Source organism: Anopheles darlingi, chromosome 3 (assembly GCF_943734745.1).
Source record: "Anopheles darlingi chromosome 3, idAnoDarlMG_H_01, whole genome shotgun sequence".
In the NCBI taxonomy this organism is placed as follows: domain Eukaryota; kingdom Metazoa; phylum Arthropoda; class Insecta; order Diptera; family Culicidae; genus Anopheles; species Anopheles darlingi.
The window spans coordinates 21,683,967-21,705,902 of record NC_064875.1 but is presented as its reverse complement, the minus strand read 5'-3'; the positions used below and the strand labels follow the sequence as shown (position 1 = coordinate 21,705,902).

The window sequence follows — 21,936 nt, the reverse complement described above, 5'->3', positions numbered from 1 at the left end:
AGTTTTTTAGTGATTACAATGAGGCCAACGCCGTTAAATGTCTGCGATTGTCTGATAAATGGAAATAGCGCAATCATAAGTGATAACCAACTGTCTGCCTTGGTGGTCGCTCGCCTTGAATTCAGATATATCCATTTGAATCAATTAGATTTAATTTTTAAACCAAATTAAAATTAACTATTAAATAATTAAGAAATATATCTCAACACAGTTTTATTCTATTCATAAGATATCCGTTTTTTCCCCACATGTTTTTTCCACAAACACAAACACTGGAGAACCTTTTTTTAATTATGTGTAAATTCTCCAAAACATGGCTAATGTACATATCATACTCATTGAAAAACGATTTAATATTCGCGAATTACTTTTCTCTCTTCTCAATATTTTAATCAACTTCCTAACATTTATCTGATACGACTAAGATTGCAGAATTTTATGTTGTGAATGGTGTGCCCTATCAACACTTCTTTTTCCACCTACCTCTCGCCCCCTGCAGGTGTTCTAATTCCTCTATTGTGACCAACTTTCCCTATTCTCTATATTATTAGGGTATGCCTTGTATTGCAAACAAGTTAAATAAATGATAATTTAAGATTCAAATTACAATAATGCGCAAAACACAATTCTGCAAAAAATGGTTATTTATTTTAAAAGTGAACATCATTCAAATAGAAAACTATTTTCCTCGAATGCTGTATGCTACTATTATACCTTGTTATGGTACGCCCATATCAGAATTCATTACTTCTTTGCAGCCAACAAGATACTTCAAGATCTGTACCGGCACTTGAACAGACTCCCAACTCCAACCAACTCATCCTGGACATCCGTTTCGAAAACCACTAACCGTCTTGCAACCGAATTCGGTTGAATCAGATCCGATTACACAACCGTTGGGTGCGCGTGCCAAGGGAAGTATCGATCGCGAGCATCGATGACATCGAGCGTATCGCTCGTGCCACAGTTTACCAACCCATGCACTCGGATCCGGTGATCAATTTTCTAATTTCCCGAGAAAGTGGCCTCCTCGGAGTTGCCTGAAGAACCAGATGGCAACAAAAATTACCGCGATGCTATACGAACTACTCACTGCAAACCAAACAAAAGCATTCCCTTTCTGGGACGACAATGAATGAAAAAGCAAAAATAATACTTCATGCTTACTGCCGCCCACCATAGGACACCACACACACACCTTAAATCGAGGCTCACGAAGGGCTCCCTGGCTACCACCTAGACCAGCACATACAATCCGTTTCCTCGCGTCATCTCTCGTTCAACTCCTCAACACTCGCTTTGCAGTGATAGCAGCTTCTCGAACGAGTGTAAAACGGTATGTACTCGTTATGCGTCGCACTGTAGTAGCAGCAACAACGGCAGTTGTAGTAGTAAGTACCGCCCGGTCGTCCGGTCACTTTTCGCTTTCGTTCGCAGGCCACAGGCCGGCCGGTCGTCATTGAAAACCTTCCTGAACATTCGGTACTCACTACCCACCGATACGTACCAGCCATTACATACCCCCGCACCACTCGATCCTCGCGGTGGAAAAAGGGATTGCCCAAACCTTTGGCCACTTTACCGGTTCATTCACTTGCTTGCTTGCTTTGCACAGAGCAGCATAACCAGCGTCACAACCAGCATCAGCATCGATCCCTACCCTCCTTCGTGCCATTGGAGAGTGGGGCTAGATAATGAGATGATTACATTCGGCCGACACTTGCACACCCCCTCTCTGGTTGCTCGCAACGCACAAAAAAAAGCCTCGATCCGCGGCGCAACTCGTCTCGACCGACAGTGTCAATGGTCTCTAGACTGCTGGCCGGTGCTGGAGGTTCTTGTAATGTTTTAATTACCCGCGACCTTCTTTCGGAACACCGGAGCACGATGTGGAGGGTGATGATGATCGTCAGCCGTAGCGGCAGTAATAGAGGCGCCCCTGCTCTGAACATCTGTCACCGATTGGCGTTGGGCGGTACACTTTTGGAATCGAACATTCCGGGTCCCAACGCGCGCGTGTGTGTGCACTTGAACAATTGCTCAACAGCGCGGTGCAGCAGCGGAGTGTGAGCGCGACTCACACGATCTGATGATGAGCTCTTTAATGTCTTCAGCAGCAATAATCTCGGCGCGATCGACCGTTGACCGAGCAACAGGTTCACGCTTGCGGATTGTTGCGTTCAAGCGCATCAAAAAAAAAAAAACAAAAACTTCCGGAACTGGAACTCGACGATTCATGCGACTGTCGACAAGCGTTAAAGTTGTCTCACGCTTGTTGCATGTCCAAAACATGTCGGCTAAACTGTACTCATCGGCAGCTCACAATGAATATTGTCGAGTTCTGGTTCCGGAAGTTTTGTAGTCGCTTGAACACATCAGACGGCCAGATAACGTCTACAGCACGATTCTACATCCTTTAACAACGCGTCCCACCATGATCGGGGCTACAAGGGGCTATTATTTGCTAATAATTAGAACGGTAGCACGATAGCACGGTAGCACGGTAGCATTTGCAATTGTTTTGCGTCCCACGGTACAAGATATGCGATCTAACGCGCGTGATACGGTGTAAACTTTGCTTGTCTCCCTATAATCATCAAACTAGATAACAGTTGCTTATTAACTGTTGTTACAGTTACATTGCCGCTCCGCATGTCCTTACAATTAAACTCCCAACAGGCCTGGTCTACCAGGAAACTCGGAACACCGGTCCGGCTCGGCCTGATCCGGCTCGATAGCAATTACAATGGGGTCAGCATCGTCCGGGTGCCCTAATGTGTTCGACACGCAACCTTATCAGCATATAGATTGGCGTCGTAGCGCCAAATCACACACACACACACACCTCGGAATGACCTTCACTAAAACACTGCTCGTCGACCTGGCACGCCATTTGGTCCCATGAAATGTCTCTTATCTTGTATAGTTCCTGTGCTGCGTGTTGGCGAACTTTACGGTTCACTCAATCAGCGATCGATCGATTTCGATCGAAGCACAATGGGGGGATGAGATCACAGAGCGTACACAGCTGGGTCAATAGAGAACACGCCAGGCACCAGCTAATGGATGCTCGCGCTGAGGATGCTCGCTGTTCTGGGTTCCCTTTTCTGTTTGCTCCAGCTTCTTCGGCTGTTGATTCTTTTAATATTTTGCCGCCCGTTTTTTCGGGCACAGAATGGTCAATCATAAACAAGGGAGAGGTCTGACGGGACAACAACAACAACAGATGGTAATACCGGTGGGGGGACCGACTATCTGGAGCGCGATACTAAAGCTCGACGTTGTGGGGCGAGGTCCAACCTGTTTCACATTTGGTTTTATTTCCCCCAAACCACCGGTGCACCCTTGATTGATGTGCTGACCTGCTCGAGATTGGCTATTGACCGAATCGTCTCGAATCCTGCCGAACCGGTGCCCTCGGTGGTTGCTCGGTGGTCTGACCTTACTTTCCCATTACTGCTGCAAAAAAAGGTCCACCCAGGTGTAGGTGTCTCAGGGACATCCGGTCGGTCGGTTGCTTTTCAGTGCCACATTCGACATTCGCCGACAACTCAGCACAGCTGACGATAAGGCCAACGATGCACTTTGATGGAGCACAATACCTTGCCAATCTTTGTGGATCTCCTTTCGATTAAATGGTGGTTCTCCTTAATGGTACCACAGATCGCATCCTGACCCAGTTTGAAGAGACAAAGAGCGTCTTAACAATCAAAGGATTCTCTTTGTTCCGTCACACGGCCAAGGAGTGGACAGCAAATGGAAGCGAATGGATTAATAGCAAACGATTCGCTCCAGTGGCGGGCATTTTAACGAAGGAAGTCGTAACTTCTTGATGCAACCAGAACTAATTGGTATTGGCGAGTCACTGCACATGTCCAAGGCCATAGAACGCCGCGCGTAGTGATTCGAAAGTTCCACCCTCAACTGGGCTCTCGGCAAACATTTATTAATCATAGTTAATCGTTTCGCGAAGATGTGTCCTACTAGCACATCCACAAAAGCTTGGCGCCACCACGCACAATTCTCGTCACTAGCGGATATCGTCCATGTTGCGACATTCGAGCGTCCGTGACGCAGAGTGTTCTGCTAAGAAAGATAATCCGTTTTGCATGGCGTAAAACTGGTATCGTTTTTACGCAAATTCTGCCCAAAAAAAGCCAGTCCAGGAATTGGGACATCACATTGACGTACAATACGATTTTTTTTTTTGATTATTTTCGGGAGATTTTCGGAATAAAGGAAGAAAATTGGTAATCCTTCGTGAATTCAAACAGTAGGCAATGGATTTGTTGCTAGGCACCAATACATTGCAGAACCAAGCAGCTGGAGCGCTTCTTGAACAGATGGCGAAAATTTTGTTTATTCGTGATATCAGAATAATTCATTTTCAGGAGATTATTCATATTGTTATGCGATGTAATACATATTCCTTATTATGCTGATGGCTGCCTGACGGACATCACAAGCCCGCTGATTAATTGAAATAATGATTTCTTCGAATAACAAAATAGTTTTTTTCGTGTTACACATTTTCCTGCCCTAAGCCTATCACAAAATTAGATTAAACATCAACTTACTATACCTAATACTATACGTATTAATCGATGCGCGTTACATTCAAGAATCATGTTCATTAATTCAAATTATATCCATAATTATTGTTCATGTTAGCGATAGACAGTGCGAAATAAATCTTCATCAATATATTTGCTAAATGCTAATAATGAGAATTATTATACATGTAAAATGTTGGATTTCTGTCGCAACATACCTGACCCTGACAATCACTCACTTGACGTTTCTCGTACATCGCAAATAAACCTACCTCTTGAATGCAACACTCTGCACTTATCCATCACAGGAAGGAATGCATTAAAACACAATTTTATGCGATAATGAAAGGACTCTTCATGGTCAGAAGCCATCACTTTTATGTGTCTTAAGTCATAAGCCGGTCTTAAGATAAAGATATCCGACAACCTTATCTCCGGCATCTTAACGCAATTCAAAAATTCCAAACCACCGGAATGCGGTACGCGGTTGACGGTCAAACTGCTCCTCGAAAAGAAGCTTCGGATTGAACTGTCACCGAGGAGGCTCCGAATCGGGAAAAACCGTCCATCCTCACGGTCCTCGCCCCAGTAGTGACGCATGGAAATCCGTCACACATTGTGGGACAAATAAGGTCCCCCCCTGATTCGGGCGCCTGCGACAACATAATGTTGGCGGGGTTTTGGCGAGCCGTTCCCCTACCACCAGACCTAGCACTCCTCTCCTCGTCACTGCATCTCTCCCCCTCTCTCTCTCTTCCTCGGGTGAGTGTACGCGCTCTTCTTCGGTCGCACCGTACCGACCGCGACTTCGCGTTCCCCGCCCTTCCCGTGCCGCCTGCTGCTGCTGATGCGAGCGTCGTTGTTGCCAAAAACCAGAAGAAGAAAAAAATCGACAAAACCTCCCAGGCAAGACCAGCTCGCGCGCGATCGTGCTGCGATCGCGCGAACAGCAAAGCGGCAGCGGCGGTGGCGACAAACGGCGCAGCAATAGTGGCGGTTCGGGATCGCATGGCCAGCACCTCGATCGGCAGTTTTTGATTGACCGTCGACCGCAACGGTCGCAAAAGTCCCCCATAGCCAGCCAGCTAGCCAGCCCGAAGTCAGGCACCCCAAGTCAGCCAGCTAGCTAGCTGATCACCCGGCCAACCCAAAAGCCAACCAGTAGTGAGTGTCGATCGCTGTAGTACTTTTGCTGCCCAGTGTGGTCAGTCGGTCAGTTGCAGATGGTATCAGTCAGCAGTAGCGTGTGCTCGATCGATCGCTTCCGGTGTGATTCCACGATTCCAGACGGTTCTAATTCAGCCCACCAGGGCCTTCCGGCTCGTATCGTATGCCGCCACCGCCGCGAACTACGAAGCGAAGGTTTTGAGCGAGGGCCATATATATATATTGCACTAGCGTTAGAACGTGCTCGGAAGTGTGCTGATGCGGTGCTGGTTACACGTTGCACGTGCTGCGTTTTGTGTCATCGTTTAAAAAACCAACCAGGGAACGTAGAGGTGTGTGCGGAACCAAGGAACAATCAGCAGGGGGAATAGGACTGGAAAAAATTAGATACACGATTAGTGACTCCGTAGTTTAATCTTCCTAATTTGTTTGGGTTTATTATCACCCCGACCGACGGGTGTATAATTCTTCCAAATCTCTGCCAAGATTCCATCTTCGTGGTTAGAGTGGAACACTTATATGCAAACTATGTCTGCAGGCGGTCTGTTAACGGCTACGGCTAAGGGGTTGCAAGCGAGCATCGTGGCCACCGAGACAATAGTCTCCGCAAATAGACATAACGATCAATAACGCGATAGTGCTGTGCGATCATCTGCGATCACACCTAACAGCCGCTGTGGTGAAGGTGATGATCGTCAATACATGATCGTACCTCGTCTGTCTGTACTTGCATGTGTGTGTGTGTGTGTGGATGTGATGCTATTACGAATGATTACAGTGTGATAGCAATCGCGGAAAGGACAAAGTGTGTTCGTTGCAATCTCTTTTAATCTCCCGCTGATCGGGTTTGGGTGTTACACGATCATGCATGCATGCATATGTTGTCCCTCGCACCGATTCGAGAGTCGGTCGCGGCAATCGAGGTGCGAGGGCGCACGTGCAGCAAGAGCTGACCTCGCTGAGAGATCCAGCAGCCTGCAGCAGCAGCAGTTCCAGTACCCCATCTTGAGCTTGCAGATTACTTAACGTGCGCTGCCAGTGCTTGTGCAAAACGCCTCGCTACGCCTCGTTATGTAAAGAAAAGTGCAAACATGTTGGTCGTACCACACGTCGCACGACGACGACGACGGCGACCACAGCGTCGTCGGCCACTCCTGGGCCGACTGGTGCGCTGGAGAGCACCTGGAGTGCCCCGCGTCGACCGATTCTGGTGCGGTTGCGTCGCGCTGAAGAGCTGTAAAAGAGCGATATCTCGCTTGCGACGACGTTGAACTGGAGTCCGGAGTCTGGAGTCTTGTCGAGGGGTTGTCGTATCGGGCTTGATGACACACACACAAACACACACACACATGCAGTGGGCTCTGCGGGGTTGATTACCGATCGAGATCGCTCGATCTCTCTTGGCCGAAACATTGGCCAGCAGCTGATCGGAGGAAATTAATGCGATTGTTTCATAGCCGCTCAATGCTTCGTCGCTTCGCGAGTCACTACAACGGGCTTACCTTTATTTGTTTACAGCAAGTGATAAGCGGACGATAAGCGTGTAAAGTGTACCATCGTTTTTGTTGGTCAGTGTCTCTGTTGTTCCTTTACGAGTGCGGCGCCCAAGTGTCTCCCGTCGCTCTCGTTTTTCTTTCCACGCGAAAAGCAATTCTTTTGTGAGTGTATCGTGTTCCCGTGTGTGAGTGTGTGTGTGCGCGCCTTTGTGTGTATGTGCACCGGAAGTGCAGTACCGAGCGACCGAACATGACCGTCTCGATGTACGATGATCAGCTGCTGAGTCAGCCGCAGCAACCGCAACAACAACAACCGACGGAGATGACGACGACAACGATGGGTGACAACCCAACAGCGCAGGACCACCCAACGGCCGTGACGATGGGCAAGATCGACGAGAAGCTCACCGAGATCCAGCAGTTTTACGACAAGTGCAGCATCTTCATTACCGGCGGTACCGGATTCCTTGGCAAAAGTAAGTACGCCACGGTACGGTGCACCTCTGCCTCTTGCTATCCGGCCTATCCTCGGGGCTGTTGACGCTCTCACTTATCACCTCTCACGCGGAACGGTATGGCAAGGAAGTGGTGCATTGCAGGTGGTGTTAAGCGGCAGCTTGCTGCAACAGCTTTTCTTGATCATTGTGATCCGCAAAAAACAACGATAAGTCATGAGTTACGCGTGCGCGCGTGTGTGTGCCCGGTGTACACGCGTTGCGCTTTTGTACAAACAAAGCAGAAGGGCACCCGTTGTACCTTTAGGAGGCGGCATCAATATGCCATTATGCCATCGAGAGGTGCCAACGCCAAGATGATCGAGGGGCGATCCATCGAGAGCGAGCGGCGGTGGCATCCAATTGTGGGCAAACCTTTCTGGGGTCGGGGCTCGTAATGGTTTTCTCTTTTATGTATGAACACCAGCAACACCACCACCATCAGCAGCAGCACAACAAATTGATTTAATGTTCCGAGTCGCTGGAGGGATGCGATGGCGATCGCCTCCAATTACTCCGTACAGCAACTGAGGAGAGTGCAGGGGGTCTGAAAGTCCTTGAAGATCGCTTCACCGAGGGGGAGCACTCCTTGAGCACTCCTCGTTTTGGGCACTCTCTCTCTCTCTCTCGGTTTTTTCGGTACCGACAGCGACAACAACACGCCAGCACCTTGAAATCATCTCTCCTCCACATCGCATACACACACGGCAGCACGTCGTTGGCGTCTCCATGATCATCATCATCGCCATCACCAGCAGCAGCAGCAGCAGCAGCATCGCTGTACCGAGCATGCTGCGAGTGAATGTGTGAATTGTTTACATTTCACCAGCGAGAAGGTCCCCCCCGGGGGCGGTGGTCAATTGGTTGTATGGCCCCGGCTGTTGCGCGTGTTGCGCGCCCAACACGAAGCAACAGCAGCAGCATCGTGGAAGGAAGAAATCGATCAAAGATTACGATCGATCGAGGTGAACCTCGGCGCTCAAAGAGGAAACTCTAATCCTAGCCGATCGTCTGATCTTCCCGCGAGCATACGAAGGGGCACACGCCACGAGTGTTTGCAGCGTGCTCTCGGCATAGTGGAGTCCCTCGGGGACTCCTGCGGTCCTCGCGAACTTTTGGGGTGTAGAGGGTATGGAGAGGGTATTACGTAAAAGCGCGTGACCTCCCTCAATAGCTGCTGCTGCTGCTGCGTTGGCTTTGTCCGTCTCTTGTTGGTGGTGGTGGTGGTGGTGCTGCCTGCCTGCCTGCCACCTGCCGGCGATACCTCCTCGTCCACCACCTACCCCGCGAATCGGTTCGGGCATCTTCACCTTGACCGACAAAAAACCTCAAAATTCGACTGGACTGGTGGACTGAGAGCGCAATTCGCCACGCGGCCACCCGGCCGCCCGGCCAACCATCATTGGCACTGCTGGAGAGAGAACTGGACTGGACTGGACCAACTATCACTTTCTCGCTCTCTGTGTGCGTGTGCGTGTGTGTGTGTTTTTTTTATTGATCGTCGCAGCTATTTTGCCTTTCACCTTCTATAGATCTCCAGGAGACCCCCTGAACCCATAACGGGGGAGCGAAGGGGTCCCAGGACACCGCACAGGACCGGATTAGTAACACGAGTCAACTGTTGGTGACAACCCTCTCCCAAAAATTCACCCGTCCAGCCGCGATGAGTCATTTTGGATTAGAAATGTCCATTTTTACTGTCCAAACAGCACAATCCACGAATCTCAGAAGTCACAGATTAATCGCGAACACAAATCCGGTCGATCGGGTTCCAATTCTATTCATTCACGTGCCACTCCGTGCCACATAATACACAATGTTACGAGCCGATCCGAGCGAGGGACATCCGATGATCACCTCCTGAACCCCCTCGATCGGAGCCGGAACTGCGGGCGGCGAGCGAACCGAAGAGAGGGTCACCAACTTCTTAGCCAAAAACCTCGCGTCTCGCGTGGACCACACGCACCACCAAACCAAAAAAACCAAAACGAGTTAGCAAGGACGGCCCGAAGCGAGAGAGGCGGGCGGTGGGGCGGTGCTTTATGCTAATAGCGTCTGATCCCGCACAAGCACAACACCTGGTGGTGGTCCTGGCCGGCTGGTGCTCGTTCGCAACGCTCGCCGTCGAGGTGTAAATCAAATTTTTGCAACTCCCGAGTTCTTGGTTCTTTCGTGCCAACTAGTCAGAAGCCCCAGAGCCTGCGGAGGAGCCATTGTGGCACCAATCGCTGTGAATGGTGTTCGTTCTTTGCGTGGCAGAGATCGTAAGCGATCGTGAATGAATCCTAATTGGAGAGACCATTGACACGGTGACGACGGCGACGGCAATCAACGGTCAGAACAGCTGATACCTCCTTCTTCCCCCGCTGTACCGTTTCTTCTCACGCCTGACGTTTGAAGTTGATGATGCCAACAACAGATCAGCACAGCGTCATTATGTCTGCTTCATGTAATCGAAACAATCCAATCATGTGTGGCGCGTGTCAATGGGATGGTGGCGAGACCAAAACCAGACGCCACTCGCTCGATCGCAGTTATCGTATGCCAGCTGCGGTTTAACACTACTCCCGGTACTCCCGGCGCTGTGTTGCAACCGAAGCGATCATATGCAAACATATGACCGGGCTCCTGGTGTGGCGGGCAAGTGAAACGTGCAAAACCGGGTTTTATCCATTTCTGGTTTTTGTACCATTGTGGGGAGGGGCACGAGCTGATTCGAGCTGGCCGCAATTATGGTACCGGATCCCTACCAAAGACACTAAGAACTGCCAGAGGAGTCCGCAGCGAAGGAGCTCACGATCAGCTGTTTGTTCTGTGCGTTCGATGCTGCTGCTGTTGCTGCTGTTGATGTTGCTGCTGCTGTTGATGTTGTTGTCGTGGTTCGAGTGTGTCGAGTATGCTGCAGTGCAGTGCAGTGCAGTGCGACGCTTTCACCGCTTTACCATTGCCAGGCCGGGTTCGTGTCAGGTTACATAACGTGCAGAGTGCTGGCTGCAGTCGAGGTGCAGCGGCACTGCAGTTGCTGCCATTGCTGCAACCGCGGAAGATTGGCGACAGCAACAGTGTGGTGGCGACGACGACGACGACGACGATTGCGAGACGCCGGTGCAAAGGTGGTGAGAAACGATCCACTCGCTCACACACACACACGTTGTGTACATGAAAATTGAGTTGAAAACCGGCACCGATGATCGTCGGATTTTGCAGTTTGGTGGTCGGTTGGTTGGTCGGTGGTCCCTTTGCGCAAACGAAAGACTTGAACGCAACGCAAATCAAGACACGAACCTCAAGAGACCACCTTTCGCTCGCTCGCTCGCTCGCTCGCTGGCACCTTCGTCCGTGTGCCCTTTGGTTGCGTGAACCATGATGACACACTTCTGGGGGGGAGTCTGCGTCTCGCATTTCCTTAAAGCCGCCTCCCCTCAGCTCAGAACAGAACATCAGAATGTTTACACAGGAACAGTAAACAGGAAGGAACCGAAGCGCAATTAGGGGTTTTGGGGTTTTTTGTTGTTGTTGTTGTTGTTTGGCCTTTTCGGGCCAATCCCTTTCGTATTCTCTCTAACAAGTGTCAATGTCAAATGGGACATCTTGATGTTGATGACGTCTCGTTTACGTCAACATACAATTTGATCGTAAATTAGTTGCTCCTCTCGACAACAGCGCAAAAAAAAACCAGGCTACTTTTCATGCTGTGCCGAGCCGAAGGACATAAAACCTAATTTACTTTATGCTCTAGCACTTAGATGACGCGGAACAGACACTCACATAAAAAGTACAAACGCGAGCGAGCGAAATTAGTCTTTGTTGATTGGTCAAGCTGGTCAAGCTAAGGGACTCCTGTGTTCGCGCTCACGACCATTAAACTCAGCGTGCCTGAGCTCCACCAAACCATCAAATGATGTGTGTGTGTTGTGTGGATGTTGTATACCGCTGCGATGTAATAAAACATTCGCAGGTTAACGAACCGACGGGTATAGCGCCCGTGAAATAAGGTTCTTGTTTTTCGTTCTTTGTTCAAAGTTGAGCAAATCTTGAGCAAACAGCCTACGAACCGCCGACTGGTCCGTGATTGTAATGGGCCGCCCGTTATGAGGACAACACTAAATCATCGCACATTTTTTTCGGTCGCAGGACGCTTGCCCTAGGTGGCCAAAGTCACCACCGGCTTCCCATTTTCGAAGCGAACATCGCGATCCCACGAGTGAGACACGTGAGTCCAACGTGGGCCAAACACCGGCACCGGCTGTATAGATATGCAAAACCCGCTGCCCGGTGGATCCGGTTGTCGCGAAAGCAGCTCATCATTCCTCATAGAGGAAGCTACGATTCGTGGGAGAACGAGCGCGAGATTTTAGGTTTCTGGGGAGTAAAGCAAGCAAACTGGACGCACACCGTCCATCGGGATACATGATATCGATTGGAGCGGGTGACGGGGCCCCGCTCCGAGAACCAGTTATTCAAATGGCCAAAGCAGAAGCACCGATCGGAGCAGGAAGGAAAAGAAAGGAGGTCAGAAGAGAGGGTGTAAAAGGGAAAAAAAGACCTTTGCCGAGTCTTCGATGGGGAGGCGGTTTTGTTATCTGTCCAAATTTCACCATCCCAACCGCTGGTCAAATAATGGTTAAGAACACCTGCGCACCAGCCAGGAATCGAAGACGATCGAAGGTATGAATGTGATCCGCGAATACCTGGGCGTAGTATAAGCCCAGCGCTTGCCGTGATCGCTGCTGATCGTGACTGATGCTGATAGCGCGCGCGCGCAGGATTCCAAAAGGGCATAGGGAAGATTCCTGACTCCGGACCGAGTTACAACCACACAAATCTCACCCCGAAAAGCGTCCTCATCCGGCTCATGTAAACCTGTTTTCAGAGGGAGGGTGGGAGAACAATTTCACAATACCGCTTCATAACCGGGGAAGCGCTTGTCTTTCACCCTTAGCAACAAGGGACTAGACACTGTGTCCCCATTGGCTGCGTCGCAAAGCGATAGTCGAACATCGAAATCGAGTTTTTGGAGAAAAGAACTCACGCCGTGCAGCTAATGGGTTCGTGCTAAAGATACTACTCCGGGGCCTGGGGGGGCGCAGAAGTTGCTAATGAGAAGGTTCACTTTAGTTGCGAATTTGTGTAGATGCTGCGCTCGGATGCGATGACAGAGGTGTCGGGAAATGTACACGATGTCCGGACGGGCCTTTTACAGAACCGTACGGATGAGCATTATTTAAATCCGTAGCTTCAAGTTTAGCTGCTAGAACGGTTCCTGTTGAAAGTTCGCACCTAGTAATGGCTACATTTGGCAAACAATCAACTAATGGATTCCGTTTTTTTTCTTTCTTTAGCGCTCATCTACAAACTGCTGACCAGCTGCCCGGGGATCGAGAACATCTTCCTGCTGGTGCGAAGCAAGCGTGGCAAGGACATCTTTTCCCGCGTCGAAGAGATCTTCGACGATGCTGTAAGTACCGGAAGCTGGAGCACTTGGCTTTTAGCTCGACTTCAAGACTTTAGGATCTGACTTAAACCTTCCTCTCTCCCTCTTTGCTCTCTCCCTGTATCCACAGATGTTTGACAAAATGAAGCAAACGTGTCCGAAGTACGATCACAAAATACGGGCCGTCGCCGGTGACTGCATGCAGCCCGCCCTGGGCATCAGCGCCTCGGATCGGGAAATTCTGGCCGAAAACGTAAGTCGTAGGGTAGGGAGTGGAATGATAGAGCTCGTTTCTAGTGACCACAACTAACGCCCGCCAAAAACAGGTAAACATTGTATTTCATCTTGCCGCCACGGTGCGATTCGATGAGAAGATGAAGACGGCCATGCAGATCAACGTGAAGGCATGCCGCGATGTGCTGGATCTCTGCCACGATATGAAGCACCTGAAATCGGTCATCTACGTCTCGACGGCGTACACACAGTGCCCGCAGCCGGTCGTCGAAGAGCGGTTCTACGATCCGCCGCTCGATTCGGAGAAGATGATCCACCTGACCGACTGCGTGACCGACGGTATGATCGAGAAGATCACTCCCGTGTAAGTCCCACGCCACCGGTGCTCATACCGATCCATTTTCGGCTAATCCTTATCATCATTCTCATGACCATCGTTTGGCTTTATTTGGTCTCTTCGATCGCGACAATGCAGGCTGCTCGACAAATGGCCAAACACGTACACCTTCACGAAGGCGATCGCCGAGGATGTGGTCCGTAAGAATAGTCGCGGAATGCCGGTCGGAATGTTTCGCCCAGGAATCGGTAAGTGTATACTAAGGGGGTGTGTTTTAGTATTGATTCGATGAATACCAAGCCGTGCTTTCACAATGATTCATCGATCGATTTGCTCGATCTTGAGTCACTGCTGGTTGATGATAAGTTGCACTTGCAGCACACGCGGCACTGGTAATTACGTCTCCACCAGTAACAGACACGGCCGCCACATCTCGGTGCACATTTCGTCATCTCCCGGCATCTTCCGTTTGCTCGGTTTATTGACACACGCGAACGTTGCACGCACGCGATCACGCGCCAACACCGCGGCTCGTGGCCCGTGGAATTACGTCGTCCTTCGCCAATGTTCACCACCTTGGCAGGAGTGCTGCCAACTACACCAGCACCAGCAGCGCCGACGCCTCGCTTGGCGGCGAAATTTGAATTCCAAACCTGTCGTCGTCCAGGCCAGTCCGTGGGCCAAGCCCAGCCCCAGTTGGCTAATCAGGCGGGCGGACGGGCGCGCGCTAGCAAGTTAATCGGAGATCAACAACCACCACCGACAATGTTGCCGATGGTGTTGCCGCTGATAGTGCTGGTGGTGGTGGTGGTGGTGGTCAGTCGATCAAACCTGAAATGCAGAAAGAAAGAGAGAGAGAGAGAGAGTGGTCGAGCTCGTGGATCAAGGATTCTAGTTGCTGCCGATTTGCTAATACCGGGCGACAGTGTGTCCGTGTGTGCGCTCCTTTTTGCGCAAGAATCCACCAGCGAGCAATGGTTTTGACCTTGGGCAGATCTGCCAGCTGCTACATGAAGCAGTCCTTTCTCCGGGCGGTGCTTTTTGCATGGATTCGATCATCCGGTTTGGCTAGCGGCATAGACCCACTATCATGCGTCAAGACAAATAGATCGATACGTGACACGAGGCGTCACTTTTAACACCCAACACCATACGCGGCCGGTGTGATCCTGGTTTGATCAGCGAGCCATTTGCCGATAAATGTAAATTCGCGTTTTGGCTCCACGTGAGCTGTGCTAATGCTGATTCGCGTCAAACAAACCCTGTTGTTGATGGTCGGATATCTCGTTTGCTTACATTTCATGCGGCTCCACCTTCTAGGAAATGGTGGACAGCTCATTCGATTAAACATCGACACGCGATCGGCGTAGTGTGTGGTGCGTTCTCACGGACCACGATCAAGGAAAACGGAAACGCTGGCAGGCTAGGAACACTATAGGACCGGAGCGAAGCTTTACGTCCTGTCTTGAGAACTCAAGTGTCCGTGTCCGAAACACGGATCGGAACGCGCACGTGACGCCTGCTGTGGTGGTGGTGATGGTATTGAGATGAGATGAGGTGCCATTACCTTGAAGTGCACCGTTCGGCGAAGTACTTAGAGCCCTATTGTCCACTGGCACAGCATCAGCATCAGCATCAGCATCATGCCCGTTTGATCACGTACACACCAGACAGCGCTCGTAAACCTCGACCGCCAAAACGGCATCACCATTCACCGCCATTGCCATTGACATTGGTTTGACGCACGAAGACAGCTAACACCGTCGTGGTCTGATAAACGCCATCTTCCATCGTCAACAGCACTCTTTTTCCCAAACAAACAGTACCGCAGTACCGGAGTGGTCGAAGTGACTGTGATAATTTGGTACCCGAAAACCCCAAACCCGAACCCCCACAGTTGACCTTCGCTCAATTATTTGCCCTAACTATTACACCAGGCCTTCGCCACGCCAGCGCGTGAGGAGTTGTGACGGTCGTGATCCTTGCCGCTCGTCGATCTGATCTGATGGCAGGATGATTAACGGATGCTTTGTTATTGTTGCCTCCTGTCGTCGCATTGACTTGTTAACCTTCCGGGTATACAACTCCTTCACTCAAGGTGATGATACCTTCGACACACACGCACACGCACACACAGCATGAGCATTGGCCAGGGTGCAGAGCAAGCAGCAAAACGCAATTGTCGGACTTTCACGCCGTCACGGAATTGCCGAAAGCTACTGCACTGCAAGGGACGATGTGATGACCTTTTGCGGGGCCCAATTCGATCGATCAATCGATCGCGAAATTCGCCGCGAAACCTAATTACACACCAATGCTCCTCGATGGTCTAAACCGTTCGTTCCTATTGCCGTTCTGGCATCTACTGGTCAGGGTTGTTGGAATAAAATTGGTCATCCGCCATCTTGAAGGTCAAGGTTGCTGCTGCAACAGATGTATTTGGTTGTGAATTTGGAAGAAAATACAAAGAAAACATGATTGGTTTAACCACCCGGTGGAGGCGATGGCAGTTATGTGCCAGCAAATGATCATAAAAGGAAGAAGGTGAAGAGACCAATATAACTGACAGAACTTTCGGTACGTTATGACAGCGAAACAGCGATTTTTGCATAAAAACAAGCGCTATCGAATTAAGATCGGGTTTTTGAAGGATCAAGTCACCCGGGAAGCGAAAGTGCGGAACATAACCAAACGTGAATTTTACAAAAAAAAAAGTTGGCAGTTCGCACGAAGCGGTCTTTAGCATATACCAACGGCCTCTAGTCCGGGTGCGTTAGCCCCTTAACCATCATCTAACTTTATTTCATTCATAAACTTGTCGATCCTAACCATGACCCCAGCGGGGGGGGTTGGCTTTTGGCGACGTTCGTTCCACCTCCACCTTCTCCTCAGAGAGTCGCATCAAGTCACCGCTCAGCAGACGGTGAAATAGCTCACGGAAAACGGAGGGGGGGGGGGGGAGGATCAAATTCAAGACATTAATTTCGGCTATATCCTAGTATCGACGGCAATTAGCCGCGAGCCATAGCGAGCGATCGCATCGCGTGAACACTAAACACAGCAGCAACCACGATGACTATCATTCAATTAAATGGCTCCCCCCGCTCGGGCCGAACCAGCGCCTAACACCCGCGAGGCATGACCGGACCGTGGGCCTCGATGAGGTATAGTTTGCTCGGCAGTTTTTTTCGCGAAAATTGATTCACTTCTGGGCCACATTTTGTCACGCGTGATCGTTACGGCTCGGGTACTCCCTCGGGCAGGACATAAACATACACGCTGCTCGGTCAAGCTCGGTTAAACCGCTAATCGAGCGGTTTGTAGAAGCCGGCGGAGACGCCATTGGACGATGGATCCGGATCTAGTTTCTCGCCTCAGCTGCTGAAGTCCAATTCGAAGTGAAGTGATCATCATCACCAATGGCTCCATTACCATCGGCGTGACATTGTCTGCCTCTGCCAGTGCATGCAAATAGGGCTGATGCGTGACCAGATCGTTTAGAATCCATAGTTTTCTGCTGATCCACGAGCCGCAAACGATGGATAAAATGAGCTACGCCACGCCACACCGTTCTCACGACATATTGCGACAGACGTCACGAGGCTGTTGTTATGCTTTCTCGCGATGCGTCCATTAAGCGTACCGCGCGCTTAATGATGTCATTGCCATCGTGCGCTGGACAAAGTAAAACACATCAAAAGTTTGGTTTTCACATTTTACACTTCCTGGACGGATGGCCACGCCGTTGGGCGGCGGGATTGTTTACGGAAGTGCCTTCGTAGCGCGGGGGGAGGGCGTTGATGCGGTTTTTGGCGAGTAGTGGCCCTGGGCCGATCATACAAAACATTAGGACGACGGGATGGACGGTTTTGTGGTCCCTTAAAACAAACAAGCAATTGCCCCGTAATAAACAAACACCTGCCATGCCATGAGGTACCATACCGTGCGCGCGGTGGGTCTTTGGAAATGGTTCGCGCACGCCAAGCCCGTCCAATCGGGGGGTGGTGTTTGTTTAACGACGCGAAATAGTGTGCGGAGGTTTGGAGGAGGTGATGATGGTGCTTTGCTGGTGTTTGCTTCACCAGCCATTTTGTTTAAGTTTCGTTATTGTTGGTTTGCTGTTCGCCAGTAGAACGATGCGGTGGAAAGCGAGCGAGCGAGCGACCGCGCGAGGTAGAAGTAAAATTGGCCACGCCAAATTGGACCAACCGCCTTTTTGGGGTCATCCGAAAGTGGACAATTCACCTCCTGGCCCGGCGCCCGGCCAACAATGAGAGCCTCCGGAGTTGCTCAAGTGCGCAAGACACATTTGCGGTCCTGTGCCTTGGGTGCTAGGCACAGACTCCGCATCGATCGGCAAACAACAAGCGGTCAGTGCCGGTATCGCACCGTACGCACCGCATGGTCCGACATCACTGACGACGGGCTGCGGGCACCTTACATCACCTGATGCTCTTGGAGGTGATGATGGTTCGACTGGTTCAGGATTATACAATCTCGGCAACCAGTGCGCCGCCGCTCGTCAAGCATTATCATGCACCTCTTTCGGCCATGAAGGATCACCTCTATGGATCACCGAGCAATGACAATAAAGCATGCCGTGTGTACGAAGACTTAGACGACGAAGACGACAAAGGGGGTATGGAGATCGAAACCGGGCGAGTGTGAGATGGATTGCTGCAGGCTCACACCTAATTGAGCTCTGTTTGGGCTGACCGTCTTCAAGGGGATATTGGGACCGCATAGAAAGCATGTGGTCACGAGGTTGTTACACTGTGTAGCTGGTTAGCGTATGAGAGAGAGAGAGAAAAAAAGCGAGCTATATTAGAGGGTAATAAGTGGTGTAATAAATCATCTAATTGTGACCACCACCACCTTCGGTTGCGATTCGGTGGAGCTTTAAATCAATTGGCGAAGGCGAAGGCGAGAAAAAATCGCTTGCATCTACAGGTAACAGTATACTCGATATTCGATACTTTGTATGTTACTTTGCACTGTACAACCCAAAAGGATGATGCCATGGCGGAGGTTAGGCGAATATTGTCAATGTCAATGTTGGCAAATGTAAATTTTGCAAGTGTCAATGTTTACACGAGTGTCTGGTAAGGCCTGAACTCAGTGTTGCACACTCCATGAGTTCAAAAGTGAACAAATGTTGACTTTGATGAAGAATGAGCGAAATATCGGTTGAATTTTTCAAAGACGTATACTATTGTAAGCAAACTCTGTCCGAAGCTATTACACTTCTTTGGTATACTAACACAAACATATATACTAGGGTTTGAGGCAATGAAATTTAAGAATTAGCTTCGTTGTGGAAGAACCGCCACCTAATGTCTCCCAGCTCTTTAAATTCGGACTTAGGAATAAACAAACCGTCCATTTAAATTCTTCTTCTGCTGGTGTTGCGGCGCTAACGCTCGATAAGTAAGAAAGAGGTGTACAAAAGGTTCCATCGGAAAACATCTGTTACCAGCCTGTAAGTGTCCGACAAGGACGCCCTCCACTAGCCAAAAGATCCTTCGGATAGTGTAGAGGCGCCACAAGCTTTGTATATCCCGTTCACACCGCGAGCATGACATCCAAAAAAATGGGTGTCAAGTGCTGTGCGTATCGCCTCGAACCATTGACCACGAAACGGAGAAGTCAATATTGTTCCATCCAGCGAAGCGAACCGGACGGCGATGGACCCTCGGGGAACCAATCGTACGATGGTACGCTACCACTGGAACCTTCTTGTCCCCAAGGCGATGTAATGGGAGGAGGTCAGCTCGATGTTATACCTGATCTGTCTCTCTGCCGCTCTTCCCCATCCACCCGGCTGTTTCATGTGTCGGAACTAGCCAAGACATGTCTTCATCGGCAACTCATTAACGGCGGTCTCGTACCGCTGCGACGTGGTTTTGCACAACCTTAGGCATTGGCGAACGCAACACAACCGAAAGGCATGCTATAGTTGACCGACCGACCGACCCACCGACCGTCCCTTTTGCCGCGCTTAGTGTGTCAAGTGACGAGACGCTATAATATCCGTCGACGCCGGTATGCAGATGGTGGTTGATGGGTGTGCCTGACGAAAAGGAATGCTCGCCACTGCGCTGCGACGACACTTCCCTGCCTCACGCACGCACGGGGACCCTCTTGTGCTTAACCACTGTGGCTATCAGTGTGCGATCGCGAGTGAGTCGCACCACGACGCGATGCTATCCGCAAAAGACCCTGGTATTCTGCCCTTCCTCGGTGTGCGGCACCGAGTACCACGGGCACCATAGCATTGTGTGCTCCTCGCTACTCCTGCTGCCCTTCCTCTGTTTGTCTGTGCGGACCGCTTGTGGCGCAATGCGACGTCAACGGCAACGGCTACAGCACCAAACTAATTGGTATGTATCGATACGAGTGGCCAGCATGGTCACTCCAAGCGTGCCTGCAGCTCTTCTGCGTTGCATATGCCACCAGAATTGGAAGCGCGAAGAACTGGGCCATCGACACCAACTACCATCACCATCACCATCGGTCGGGCCAAACAGTGGCTCAACTACTACGTACTACGACACAATGGTTCCACTTGGTTCCGAATTGTTGTCGCGCATCCGTTCTGTGGTCGGCGGATAGATCGCGAATACGGTGACCATGGCCAGTATGCCAGCACACAGCTGCACAGTGCCATCCAGTGCGAGAGAGTTCAAAACTGGTTCGAAATTATGCATTTATCGAGGGCCACGGGGGTCTGCCCGAAATTTCATTGCCAGCCCTGACGATTTGCCCAGAGACGAACCGGAGATCGACCGAACGGCCTTGACCATCTCGCAGATTGAATTAGATGATTCAGTGGCCATGAAAACGGAGACTCAGATCGTCGATCGCGGGGGTGGGGGAGGGGACGATGAGCTCACACACATACGCACACAAGCCTGGTCCGTGTTTATGCATATGAGATGCGCAAAATGGGGCTTTTAGTTCGTTCGGCAAATGTCAAGTTTACGTCGATAGGCGAGGGCTGTAGCGATCACCCGGCCGATACTATTCGGTACGATCATGGCCAACTACAACGCTAGCGGTCGCTCCGTTAGGTGTCCGTTAAGCAGTCAACACCGGAGGAGCACTGGACTGCCGAACCCACCGTTGGGAAAGTCGCCTGCCGCACCCAGGGCACGTGAGGCGCATAACTCACATTAGGCCGATGCGTGAAGTGCGTACCGGATCGCCCACGATCGCGGGGCGAGAAGAATGGCAAGCGATCACGCGACCGGCGCTGCGTATGTTCTTCGATCACTTTGAGGTTATGTGCTTAAGTCGCTCACGAAAAAACTCAGCACGTTCGGTGAAAGCGAAATCAGGCGAAAGTTTGGCCCGGGCCTGGAATGGCCTAGAAAGCCAAGGGGGCACGTGAGGGCACGTAGTATTAATTTCGGAAGCTTTGCGGAGTGACTTGACCGTAGCCATGTTTGGGTGACGTTGACGCACACTCGCGCGATCTTCAACTGCTGATCAGGGTTATTTCTTGCTCGATTTCATCATTACAGTGATTGCGACGTACCAGGAGCCCGTCCCCGGTTGGATCGATAACTTCTACGGACCGACGGGGGTGATTGCGGGCGCCGGAACCGGTGTGCTCCGTACGCTGCGTGCCGATCCGACCAAGGTGGCCAACATGGTACCGGTCGATCTGTGCGTCAACGGAATCATCTCGTCCGCCTGGGATGTCGGTGAACGGAACAGAACGTAAGTCGTACCACTTTGCAGGGACTCCAAAGACCTCCCGATTGCTAACGGAATGGCTTGACCTCCAAACCAAACAGGGAAATTATGCCGGATCCCGAGATCCCGATCTACAACTTCTGCACCGAGCCAAACAATTGCATCACCTGGGGTGAATTCACCAACACGACCGTCAAGTTTGGCTCGATGTATCCCACGATGAAGGCGATCTGGTACCTGTGTTACGCCAGCAACCCGAACATTGTGCTCCATTACCTGTCCATCATCTTCCTGCATTACGCACCGGCCGTCATCGGTGACATCATAGCGCTGCTTATCGGCAGGAAGCCAAGGTAACGTGTCTACTATTAGGTTGCTTCGGTCTATTCGTATGCAAATGGACAACGGACAACGACCGATAGAGACATCAATCACCATTAATAATACATGCTTTTTGTTCCTTTTTTTCCCGTTTGCGTTCAATAGACTCCTTCGTAGCTACAAGAAGATTCACCGCTTCATG

General features: G+C 50.6%; 1 protein-coding gene across 4 annotated transcripts in view; it reads left to right on the top strand.

Moving 5' to 3' along the window:
• The first annotated feature begins 5,576 nt into the window (after positions 1-5,576).
• Positions 5,577-21,936, top strand: part of LOC125955919 (fatty acyl-CoA reductase wat) — a 17,691-nt gene continuing 1,331 nt past the window's right edge. The window contains exons 1-9 of one of the 4 annotated variants that reach the window (XM_049687252.1): positions 5,577-5,717; positions 7,239-7,692; positions 13,053-13,168; positions 13,275-13,397; positions 13,471-13,742; positions 13,854-13,963; positions 21,239-21,437; positions 21,515-21,766; positions 21,900-21,936. The exon at positions 21,900-21,936 is cut by the window's right edge and continues 221 nt beyond it. In XM_049687252.1, coding sequence (XP_049543209.1) covers positions 7,467-7,692; positions 13,053-13,168; positions 13,275-13,397; positions 13,471-13,742; positions 13,854-13,963; positions 21,239-21,437; positions 21,515-21,766; positions 21,900-21,936 — 1,335 coding nt within the window. In that variant the 5' untranslated portion in view covers positions 5,577-5,717; positions 7,239-7,466. Of the gene's footprint in view, positions 5,766-5,898; positions 5,916-6,033; positions 6,053-7,238; positions 7,693-13,052; positions 13,169-13,274; positions 13,398-13,470; positions 13,743-13,853; positions 13,964-21,238; positions 21,438-21,514; positions 21,767-21,899 lie in introns of those variants that run through there. The other 3 variants (XM_049687253.1, XM_049687255.1, XM_049687254.1) reach the window with 3 other exon arrangements.